This window comes from Malus sylvestris, chromosome 15 (genome assembly GCF_916048215.2).
Source record: "Malus sylvestris chromosome 15, drMalSylv7.2, whole genome shotgun sequence".
In the NCBI taxonomy this organism is placed as follows: Eukaryota; Viridiplantae; Streptophyta; class Magnoliopsida; order Rosales; family Rosaceae; genus Malus; species Malus sylvestris.
Window position 1 is genome coordinate 52,219,993 of NC_062274.1, and position 12,357 is coordinate 52,232,349.

Below are 12,357 nucleotides of genomic sequence, written 5' to 3' on the forward strand. Positions count from 1 at the left end.
ATTTTTTAACGGTAATGGTAAATAAAATAATGCAACCATTATCAACCGCACGGTAAAACTGGGTTTAAGGCTACCAAGTGAAGTCTGTACCCAGCCCGTGTCAAAGAAGGAACATCATCGCCAAATTTCATGGCAAACGAGGCTCACTTTCTCTCCACATCTCTCTCCTTCCTCTCCTTCAACAAGGTAACCTCTTCCCACTTCCCCCCTTTTCCAATTTACTGTTTGGTTGCCGAGAAAAATACCAGAGGTAATCAAAATATGGAAGACCAAGATATCAATCAATCAACGTCAAAATTATTTACTCTTCTGCTTTTCCAATTTACTGTCAATTTATTTATTTGTTCGAATAATTGATCCAATTAGGTTTCAATATCTGTTGCATTTTCTATCACTGCTGCTGTGTTGCCATGGCTGTTGCATTTCTGGGTTGCACTCATAATTTCAATTGTTTGGCGCTATATCATGAACAGGCTGTGCTCCCAGAGTTCAGGCAATCAAAAGGTTTGAGCTTTTTGGTGAATTCGAGAATCAGCCGAGGCAAGCAAACGAGAGCTTCAATGGAGATGCGGGGAAGTGGAGGTCCAATGACAAGTGACCACTCTGCAGTTAAGATTCCACATGTACTGACTGTTGCTGGCTCCGATTCCGGTGCCGGTGCTGGAATCCAAGCTGATCTTAAGGCTTGTGCTGCTCGCGGAGTGTACTGCTCTACTGTCATAACCGCTGTTACTGCACAAAACACTGTTGGCGTTCAGGTTGTTATTTGATGTTGTTTTTTAATTTCCATGGGCTGTGTTCTGTTTGGTTGCCGAGAAAGCATAACATAAAAGATGGAAAAGAAAAATGTTTCTAGTGGTGATTGTTATCTTTCTTTTTATTTGATTGCTAGGGTGTAAACATTGTGCCCGAGGATTTTGTTGCTGAGCAGATGAAGTCTGTGCTATCTGATATGGATGTCGATGTGGTAAGTCAAAGTTTGTAAAAAAAACACGAGCCATTATAAGTCAAAGTGTCGTGTCGTATTGCTTAAACACGGTGTTTAAGCAATAAAACACGAGCCGTTTTAGCTTGTAAAAAACCTAGGTCACAGGTCTACCAGGTCATCTGTGAAATCAACCATTCTGGTACAATGACATATGTTTGACTGACCATCATCATGAGCTTATAGAATTGATTAGTTTTTATTAATTGATTAGTGTAGATGTTAGATTAGTTATATAGATAAAAGTTAATCTATATGTCAGAAGTAGCTAATGGATTATTGTAACTGGAGCCTATTTTTCTTTGTTCTTCAAAGCAGACTAGATATCCATTTTCTACTTGCAGCTCAGTGCATGTGTTCTTGAGAAAATATTCACTTCAAGCATAGGGGTTTCAGATTCCATGTCATCTTTCTCTATTCATCTTATTTTGGTATCAAACAGAACTGGCCTGATAACAGAGAACTGCAAATGAAACAAGTCTCAAATAATATGGTAAACTTAAGCTGGAAATTAGACCCAATGATCATTCAATTCTATGACTGGCCGGCTTGTTGACATGTGTGTATGTGTCTGGTCATGTCTATGTAGTAAATCGAGACATCAACAAATATGAAATTGCATTAAAAAGTATGTTGGTTCCACTGAAGAAAAGCATAACTTAATTTGAATGGATGCAAATAAGTGCATGTTTGATGCAGAGAAGCTTATACGTTTTATCTTTGGATTTCTGCGTAATTCTGGATTCTGCAGAATGAGTGCAATGAGTTTCACCGGATGTTGAATTGTTGATTATAATATTCTTTTGCTGAATCACAAATTTGAAGTTTTGATCATATTCGTAGTGTTTATATTCTCTGGTTGAATCTGTAAACTAATAACTTAAGCATTTTCAGAGCAAGAACTTTTTGAATTAAGTTGTAATCTACTTCACTTTGTCTGTATTTGGCCAAGAGTTTAATCGTAGTGTCATAAAATGTTATTTAAAACGCTATTATAAAAATGTCAGCTTTCACTTCCTCTGTACTTGAGGCATGCCTCTTTTGCAAACTTGTTTTTATCAAGAAGTGGTATTGATACTAAATTGGTTTTGAGCTGCTCATGATATGTCATTATTAGGTGAAAACTGGGATGTTACCTTCTATTGGCATCGTTAAGATTCTTCATCAACAACTTCAGGTGTATCCTGTTCGAGGTATGCAGTCCTATTAAAAATTGAACATTTATTTTCTAATGTTACTAAATTAGCGTTTTTAATGAATTGGTAATATCATTGAAGGCAGCTTTAGTGGTTGACCCTGTTATGGTGTCTACAAGTGGAGATGTATTGGCTGGTCCTTCAATACTTGCTGTGTTTAGGTATGCCAATCCTTTGTACCTAAAATTGAGTAAATTCATAGTAATGCCTTCTTGTTTTTTTTTTTTTTTTTTTTTTTTTTTTTTCGCTTTGTGAAAATCTCTTGTGGGCCATGTGGTAGATTGATTACGATGTTGAAACCATCTATTGAATGCAAAATGTGCATTCAGATCTGCTTGGCAGAAACAGAGAATTCTGTTGAACGCAAAATGTAGATTGATTAGGATATTCACCGCTATGTTCTTGAATTGCTCCTTCGCCATTTTTCCTTGGTTATTTCTTGGCCAATTTTCTGTCTTGGATATTTTTCTTCTTAAGTTAGAGAAAAGGTCTCCTTGGGTAACAGCAGATACTTGTCAATAATTGTAATTTTGTGATACTTGTCAATAATTGTAATTTTTTTGTGGTTTTTGCCTGCAGAGAGGAGCTTCTTCCAATGGCTGACATAGTAACTCCAAATTTGAAAGAGGCATCAGCTTTACTGGATGGAGTGAAAATAAACACAGTTTCTGACATGCATTCTGCTGCAAAATTGTTACATGATATGGGTCCACGGTTAGTGATTGGAACAAGCTTGAGTTCTCAGTTCTCTCTTAATTGGACGATTTACAAAACTCTTGTTTTTTGCATTGTTGCAGTTTATTATAGTCCTTCCAATGTCACTCAACTGTTGGACATGTTTTTAATAAAGCAGAAATGTTAAATTTGAATGCATTGTGAGTACTGTTGAAATCACAAGAGAAGGCAAGCACTTCCCATTAGCTCACTGTTGCATAGTTGAACTTTTAAGGTGTATAATATGTATTCACAAATGTGACTGGCTTTTGTTTATTCTCACAGAAAAAATTCTTCCATTACATAAAACTTTACTAGGAATAGTTAACCATTTCACCAGGATAATCAACTAAAATGCGAAGCTTCATGTTTGTGGTTGTTAACTACTTCCAGTATGTCACACATTTGTAAAACAGGGTGCCCTTGAAATTGTATTAAGGCGTTTGTACTAAATGGTCATGGTCATTTCTTTTTGTTCATATGATGAGCATAAAACTGTTATCATGTTTGAACTTGTCTGATTGATGGGGCAGTTGGGCGCCAAATATTATATGATGAGCGTACAGAAAACCTTTTCTGGACTTGTGGACATATTCATCTATTTTCTCAGTAGATAGCTTGCTTTGTTTTTGGCCAGTTTCTTGGAAACAAGATTTCGTGATCATGGACTATGATAGACTAATTTGATGGGTATTAGTAATCTGGAAATATTGTGGGGTTGAATTAGCCTTTGGTTTCTAAAGAACAGTCTCAAAAGCTCTTAACTTCTGACAGCAAGGACCTTTGACATATTTGGCAAGGTCTATGGCTCTCTGCCATCCTCAGTATGTTGTCACCTATGTACAACAAAAATGAGGAGACAATGATTGTTCAAGGGGTGTGTAGCCAAATATCTCATGGTCCGTCGTTTAGGTTTAGGAAGAGTTGCAGTTAGATAACATTGACATATTATATCAAGCAAATATCTCTTGGTTTCACTTCATTCGGCAACATTTTTCACAGAATTAATGCAGTGTAGTAGTTGGAGAATTTTGGAATAAAACTAAGTTTCTCTGTGTTGAAACTGTAGTATGTTAAAACAAAGTGCCTCTTTGCTTTCAGAAATGTTCTTGTCAAAGGAGGAGACCTCCCTGATTCATTGGACGCTGTTGATGTCTTCTTCGATGGTAAGCTTAAGTCTTGTGGAACCTTCACCGATGGTGATACTATTCTTTCATCTACTTAATGCATGAGTGTTCTGGAAAATTTAATATTTAGAATTGATATTGCAGGCGAGCACTTATATGAGCTGCGTTCGTCACGCATCAAAACTCGTAATACTCATGGAACTGGTTGCACTTTGGCATCATGTATTGCAGCTGAGCTGGCAAAAGGTTCTTCAATGCTCAAGGCTGTTAAGGTAATAACATATATGCTTCTTAATAAATCACATGCTGCAGGGAGAGTAGATGAAAAAAAAAAAACTGGCTTTCTTTGTTGAGCACGTATTCTGAAGTAGTCACATTCAAGAACAACAGAAGATAGTCATGGTTCGTTTGATTCCAAATAGCGGGGATAACTTGTGTCACATATGTGAAATTCCACTTTCACTGTGTTCACGTTGTACAGAGTGGGATAACAACTAATATAGTAAAATGTCTACTCCAATACCATAAACTCACCGGACAATTTTATAACCTTGTCAATGTTTGCTTTTTATTCCGCAGCGTTAAGGAATTTTTTGTATGCTAGTCAATTAGTTACTCAACTAACAAATTGTTGGTCCCATCTCTCTTACCTTCCTCCTCTTGTTCTACAAGGCTTCACCCCCCTCCCCCAATTTTTGATTAATTTACAACAATTTGGCCTTTGGGATATTGCTTGGAGTTTTGATGCTAGTTGAGTTACATTTTATGTTTCCAATATCTCATACCTTGTTCTTTTGCTGCTGCTGCTCACTCACACACACCTACACCAACAAGCAAACAGAAAAGCACTTACATTCACAAATGCAATTGAAGACACAGAACTATTATCTTTTTTATCTTAATTTTGGTAGGCATCTAAGTTCTTTGTCGAGACTGCCCTGGATTATAGCAAAGATATTTCCATTGGAAAAGGTCCCCAAGGCCCTTTTGATCATCTAATGAACCTCAAGCACAACTCTGGTCGACAAGTCAGATTCAATCCAAGCGATCTATTCTTGTATGCTGTTACAGATTCGCGTATGAACCGAAAGTGGGGCCATTCTATCTCAGATGCTGTTAAAGATGCTGTACAAGGAGGTGCTACAATTGTCCAATTGAGGTTTGTTACTCATTCAATGCTCGTCATAATTCTTATAAACCTTAGGCTTTATGTCTCTGATAACTACATACTAGTAATTCGGTTCTTTCATTTGTATGTGTTAGGGCATCTATAACTAATCCTAGAGATGCCTTTAAGGTTGATGTTCATTCTTCATGTATTTTGGATGATCATTTCTTTTCACTTAGTGGGAAAAGACTTTGTTGTTGTTGTTGTTGTTACTTCAGTTTTCTCCAGGATTGACGAAAATGAGTTCAATCCCCAGGGCCTCCTATATTTCTAATTTCAGTTTGCAAACATGCCAAACTTTATGAAGTAATGTTTAATAAAATAGAAAAATTGCGCACCAACTAACAACTTAAAGAGTTTGCCTTTTCTTTTAGTTTCACTTTGAGATTGCCTACTTGGAGCTGTGATCAACTGTCACCAACTCTTCTCAAGTATATTTTTTTTATGTATTCTTTTCGCATCAATCAAGACATCCACTCTATAAGTTTCTTGGTCTGAATTTAAATTTGCCTTCTCGATGGGCATTTGTTTGGATTTGTTCCCATAACTATTCTTATGAGACGTAATAAATTTCTGCTTTTAGTTTTCCATTTGTTCTTGACAATAATTTAACTTTGCTTTGCAGGGAAAAGGATATTGAAACAGGGGATTTTCTGGAAGCAGCTAAGTCATGTCTCCAAATTTGCCGTGCCCATGGAATTCCATTACTAATAAATGATCGTATAGATGTTGCGCTTGCTTCTGATGCTGATGGGGTGCATATTGGCCAGTCTGACATGCCTGCCCATGTTGCACGTTCTCTCCTTGGCCCTGAAAAGATAATTGGTGTGTCATGCAAGACACCAGAGCAAGCGGAGAAAGCATGGCTTGGTGGTGCTGATTACATTGGTAGTGGTGGTGTATATCCAACTAATACAAAGGAAAACAATCGCACTATAGGCTTGGACGGGCTGAAAACTGTTTGTTTGGCGTCTAAATTACCCGTGGTTGCGATTGGTGGGATCAATATTTCAAATGCACGTGAGGTGATGGAAATTGGCGTACCGAACCTGAAAGGCGTTGCAGTTGTGTCTGCTCTATTTGATAGGGAATGTGTTTTGACAGAGACTAGGAAGTTGCATGCAGTGCTAACGGAGGCAACAGCAGCAGCAGCAGCAGCAGCAAAGTGAAACATACGGGGATAAGGCCGGCCTCAATGCAAATTTTCATTTTTCTTGTGAGTGGCTAGAGAAGTCAAGTGTACTCGGTTCTCTTGGGTTCAACGCACCGGAAAAAGTTGATCTTGCTCAGCGGCGGAGTATGGACGGTTGTTTGCTTAGCGTGGGACGTTTTGTTGCTCGGTATGGACGTTTGTTTTTTCTAATATTTTGCGTAAAGGGGATTCGGGTTCTGTATAACGTAATGCAGCAGAAGTGCGATGTACTGCTGTAAATTAATTCATGATATGTTTCCATGTGCTTGGCTGCTGACTTGAGTTGATCGATCGATCGAAAACTTGAATTATTGAAGACTTTATTGTGTATTTATCTTCTTCTTGAGTAGATGTGAAGAATATAAAAATCCCCTTTGCTGTATTCGAACTCAATATCTGTCTCCCACAATTTGATGTTTGTTTGTTCCCCAGAAGTCAACTCTATCCTCACTGATGGGCTTTGGACCCTGGATCTATTGCTAGGGGGGGGTGCGAGTGCAACTTAGGTTGGGTCAACTCGAGTTCGTTCATTTCAACTTAATTTTAAATTTGATTGGGCGGGTTAGAATGAAGGAAAAACTCACCCAAATTCAATCCGGTCTCAATCCGATTATTTATTGGGATGGGGTGGGTTCTGCTTTTCTTGCCCATTTGAACCCTAACCTGAACTGATATCTAGCTCGAATTCACCTCATGCGCATTTTAGTCATCTCAGTTCATATTATTATAAGCTAGAAATATGTTTTTGGATTATTGTACTTGAAATTTGTTTTCGTTTTAATTTGGATAAACAAATAGTTTCTTTTACGTCTTTCTTTTAATTGAAGCCTTGATGTTGTTTGTAATTTAATTTCAATTTTAAAACATTAGAAGTGCTCTTCAAGCTATTTGGTTTATCGTTTGTGTGGATGATGTGTAAAAATTGGATTTAACTAGTATTGACGTTGTTTAGTTAAAAATTTAAAAAAAAAATCCTGCAAAACAAGGTGTTACAAGATTGAACTCGATAAATTTGTCAAACTAGAACCCTACCCGAATAAACCTACACACTTGAAACCCGAGCTCGAATGAGCTCGCATGAACCCAAACCTAACCCATTGCCTTGTGAAGGTTGGGGTCAACCCACCCAACCCGCTCGAGTTGCATTCCTATCTATAGCCTAATCCTACCCATCCCCTATCTTCAAAACAAGTTCAGCCAAGAACGTTAACTTGGAAGTTTGGAAACCCGGAATGTGAGATTGGTTGATTCTTGAGGTTAAAATGGGGATGTCCAAAGATAAAGTTTGTGTTGATTGTTATCAAAACATGGTAAGTGAAAAAATTATGAAAGCAAGCAAAAAAGCATTTTACCACCAAGAAATGCTATGGAGACTTTCAAAGTGGAACTTTCCATGAACTTTACCACCTCATGGTTTAACGTCAATTCTCGTGCTAACATTGTACAAAAAACATGAGGTATCAAAGAGTCCATAGCAAGTCCCACTTTTGAGGGTACTACCTAACAGACAACTGGACAAGCAATCACAAGTCAGGGTGATACCGAAATATATAACAAAAGTAATATGTTATAACTGAATAAACCTCCTTACATACCATATACCCCATTGGGGGGCTAAGTTTCCTTTTTGACAATCTCTTGTTCTAAAATAAAACGATACAACACAACCCGTTTAGGCTTTAACACTTCCCCCCTCCGAGCCTCCCACCTCCCTTAAATTCGAAAACAACGACAAAACATCTCAAACCCCCAACCTTTGACTACAAATTCTACTAGTGATACATCCAGTCAGTCTCAGCACCACACTATAATTTACAGAACTTTGTTTATTGAAACACCATCGCCTACGCAAAACCAAAAAACTGACTGTTTATACAAGCATAACGTTCTTGACCACGGAGATAATGAGATTTTTGATATTGAGGAAGAAACTGGTTCTCAGCTGAAGCGCACTTCTCCACTTGCATGTACTTCTTTGACTGTCTTGTCATACTCGTCTTCTTCTTCTTCCTCCTCACCTTCGACATCTTCCTTTGTATCACCATCTTCTTCTCCCCAGCCAAAGCCTCCAATTGATCGGGAAACTGGAGGAGGATTTTTGGCTTCCTCCACTATCTTCATGATGGCTTCAATACTTTGGAGAGAAAAGGTTGGGTTTTCTTTTCTGTAGTAAACGGTTTGAGCTGCTTCTGTAAGCTCTCTAGGCAAGTTCTTTAAAAACCACGGGTGGTTCTTGATTTCTTTAATGGTGATCCTCTGAAACAAGAATTGAAGCCAGTTGAGCACATCATGGAAGAGTATGATAAGAACCAATATCAAATTCACTTATGCATCTAATGTTCAACACTAGCACAATGATTCAAACTTTTATAATTCATTTCTTTTTGTTTTAGGGGCCACTAAAACCTCGGCAGGAGCAAATCAGATGAGACTGATTGTAAACAAAATATACGAGGACTGAGATGCATACCTCCATCTTCTCATTCCGAAGGTTAAAACATTAGTTGGTTGTTAAGACAACAATTACGTTTGAGGTACCATCATGGATTTTTTATTCTTCCAAAGACTATCAAGGTAAAGATTGCAAGGGACACTTTATTATACGCCTAGTCTAGTAGCCTATTCTGTGTCATCAGCCTATATACACAAATTAATTTGATGTTGTCATAACAAGACAATGAGCCAATTGCCATTAACCTACAAAGTTCAGAAACCTAAAGCTTTCTTTTTTAAGTAAATATTATTGAAACTTGCCAGGCAACATAGTATAATACATACCCTTCCTGAATTTGCAACAAAGATGCGAGAGAGGAGATGCCTACAATCTTGAGATATGTGAACATAGTCTGGGATCTTGTACTGAACAGACATTATTTTCTGCATCAAAAGAATGAAAAGGAAACTACACAGTTAAAACAGAAAAAGGTTAATGATTAACTTTCAGGGCTGAATAAATAGTAAAATTACATTAATGGTTTTCCTGAAATTCTTTGGATCTTCTTGGTCTTCAAATGGATAAGCTCCCACCAGCATAACATACAGGGTTACTCCACATGACCACACATCTGCCAACTGGATGAACAGAAACGAAAATCAGATGATTGAAGTAAAAGCTGTATAATATATATTTTTTGTTGAAAATTTCTATTTAAATTCTAAGCACAAAAGATTCAATGAACACGTGTATAACATCATTTAACTTCCTGCTCTCCCCAGGTAGGAGAACGGTTGAACTCCCTAATTCCTAGTTGTCATGTAAACAAACATTGCTATTACAGAAGCAAATAATTGAGCAAAAGAAAAAATGATCTGTGCTCTATAAATTATAAAGTCAAATACATCATGACATCTAATCTACCACTCCAAGTTTCAACTCATTTTCGTCATCATTAAATGATATACCTGCACCTTCAACCACCTACTTGGCACAACAAGAAATCACATCTTATGACGAAATCTGGAAATACCATTCATTGTAATGACTGGCTATCAACTAATCCTTAGAACAATATACAAGTATCTTTAAAATTGTAGTGCATCAATTATCAGAGAAGAATGAAAATGACAGCAATGAAAAAATTGAAGGCTACCTTGCCATCATACTCTCTTCGAGAAAGAACTTCAGGTGCAATATATGCAGGAGTTCCCACAGTTGATTTAGGCCTTGAATGCAGCAAGGATGACTACACAAATAAAGTTCATCAGAATATAGAACTTTTACATTTACCTTGAAATAACAAAAGCCTCTGACGATATGTTCATTGTAGAATTAAACCTTAGAATAACCAAAATCGCAAATTTTCAGGCGTGGAGCTGGGCTGCCATCCAGCAAGGTATTTTCCAGCTTCAAATCTCGGTGGCATATTTGCTGCACAGAAAGACAAGAGAAAAATGAGAATCATGGGTTAAGGGAAAAATCCATTGGAGATCAGGAACTCTAACAACTCATATTATCTTCACCAGAGAATGACAGTAGCTAACTCCCGAGATAAGCTGCTGAAAAAAATATCTAGCCTGCAAAACCAACAAAATTTAACTATTTAAGATGATGTTGTCTCTTAGAAACTTAACAAATTAGCCACATTGGACAAAACACATTGGAGGTTATCCAATCATAAGTATTGGCATGCTATAAGTATAGCTATCAATTTCTTCATCATGTCCGGGATTTTATTAGGACACGAGTACAAAAGTTTTTAAAAATTGGAGCTTCTCATTAATCAAGATCAGTGATCAAACCTCATCTTCACTGAACCTTCCTGCATTGCAAATCCTCTCAAAGAGCTCTCCACCAGCCGCATACTCCATAACAATAGCAAGATGTGTAGGAGTCAAAACTACCTGAAATTACAGAACCTCATATTAGCACGCTGAAACTGATAAGATTTGATTTGGATCCTTCAGAGTTTCAGAATGCAGGAGGCCATATCAATAAACACACACCTCCTTGAACCGAATGATGTTTGGGTGGCGAAGCGATCGATGGTTTATGATTTCCCTTGCCACATTCTCATCAATCTGCAACCAAACAATGGAACGTACAGTTAATCCCATACACGTATACATATACACATAATCATACGAAAATAACAAAATAATCTGTTTCTTATGGATGCATTGAACGAAATGGAAAGATTCTAACTTTTTCGAGTACCAACTACGAAATCAAACGAGTGGGTTTTCCTATATGAGGATTGTAATCCTAAAAGAATTAAACTTCAATGCAAAAACAAATACGTAAAAGGTGATATGAAATTACAGTGAAATTAAAAAGGGGGGGGGGGGAAGTAAGGACCTTTTGGCCGCGTTCGATGTATTTCATGGCGACGAGCTCTTTGGTCTCTTTGTTCCTCATAAGCCTGGCCACCCCAAAATTCCCAGATCCAATATCCTTAACAAGCTCGTACTTTTCCATTTTCTACGCTTTATTTATTCAAATTTTGCTGTTTGAGGCTCCGTATAGAAACTCCAATTGAGATACACACCTCGGAAGCTTGAAAGGATCGATTGAGCTTTCAATTCATGGATGATCTCCAAGCTCACACAACACCCAAACGGAGCAATTGGATCGAATTGGAAAAAAACCCAAATCCTGGAACCGAGATCAGCGTTCTAGAGAGATGGAGAGCGTGGGGGGATTGGGAAGGAAGGGGGTTATTGAATTGGATCACTTGCTGGATTTGATTTGGGGAATTAATTAGGATTGGGGTTGCATGTGGTGAAGATTGAAAGAAAGATTATTCTATTTGTGGGGAGAGAGAGAGAGAGAGAGATTTGAGGGTTGATGAGCTGAGTGAGGGATCCAAGATGCGAGAAATTTCTTTGAAGGGTAGTAAGCAAGGAATCAAAACGCTTTTTAAAAATTCCAAACACTGGTTCTGAGCTTTTTTATTTATTTATTTTCAATTTTTTTTAATTTCTCTAATGTTATGTTTTTTTTCCATTTTGTCGTACTATGCATGACTTTGACTATAAATGCATGTACATGAGATCAAAGGATATAGATTGAGAGAGACATTTCTTCGCTCCAAAAAGGCGGTTGGGACCACAAATTTGGGATCAATTATCATCGAACCTCCCTTTGTAATTGTAGATGTTAGTATAAAAATGTTTTTTTTTTAAGGAAAACTAACAAAAAGGACTTGAAAACTTTGAGTTTTAATTAAAATGACAAAAAGTTGTTGTAAGTGAATAGTATAAGGAGTGACTTTTTAAAGTAAAAATGTGATTTTTCGTTAAAGTGAACAGTAGCGGGAGTGTTTCGTTAAAACTCCCATTTTTATTGTTATTATTTTGGTTTCGGTTCTTGGCAGTGACAGATCCAGAATTTTAACGTTGGGTGGTCCTAATCAAGGTACACTAAATGCTAGTGGGGTGGCGAACTGGGTTCTAGCGTCTAGGCCCCTAGATGGGGCCTAAGTAGGAGTCTAGGTAGATTAGGTTGATATAAGTAAATTTATTATATATCACATGAA

The 12,357-nt window shown here is 37.4% G+C and overlaps 2 protein-coding genes across 3 annotated transcripts; one reads left to right on the forward strand and one right to left on the reverse strand.

The window, feature by feature from the left end:
* The first annotated feature begins 59 nt into the window (after nucleotides 1-59).
* Nucleotides 60-6,775, forward strand: LOC126602010 (thiamine biosynthetic bifunctional enzyme TH1, chloroplastic). 2 transcript variants are annotated; one of them, XM_050268810.1, is made up of 10 exons: nucleotides 60-186; nucleotides 474-758; nucleotides 893-967; nucleotides 2,103-2,178; nucleotides 2,267-2,342; nucleotides 2,761-2,895; nucleotides 3,997-4,061; nucleotides 4,167-4,294; nucleotides 4,934-5,181; nucleotides 5,816-6,775. In XM_050268810.1, exons 1-10 carry the CDS (start codon nucleotides 130-132, stop codon nucleotides 6,357-6,359), a joined length of 1,689 nt encoding a protein of 562 aa, XP_050124767.1. In that variant the 5' UTR covers nucleotides 60-129; the 3' UTR covers nucleotides 6,360-6,775. The 2 variants fall into 2 exon arrangements, with proteins under 2 accessions (XP_050124767.1, XP_050124766.1); XM_050268809.1 differs by lacking the exon at nucleotides 60-186 and having other exon boundaries at nucleotides 359-758.
* A 1,156-nt stretch (nucleotides 6,776-7,931) lies between these two features.
* Nucleotides 7,932-11,741, reverse strand: LOC126602014 (serine/threonine-protein kinase SRK2A). The gene is made up of 9 exons (XM_050268828.1): nucleotides 11,178-11,741; nucleotides 10,826-10,900; nucleotides 10,622-10,723; nucleotides 10,343-10,396; nucleotides 10,158-10,250; nucleotides 9,973-10,065; nucleotides 9,350-9,454; nucleotides 9,161-9,259; nucleotides 7,932-8,638 (listed from the first exon to the last, which is right to left on the reverse strand). The coding sequence occupies exons 1-9, from the start codon at nucleotides 11,295-11,297 to the stop codon at nucleotides 8,321-8,323; spliced, it is 1,059 nt and encodes a 352-aa protein (XP_050124785.1). The 5' UTR covers nucleotides 11,298-11,741; the 3' UTR covers nucleotides 7,932-8,320.
* Nucleotides 11,742-12,357: the final 616 nt, after the last annotated feature.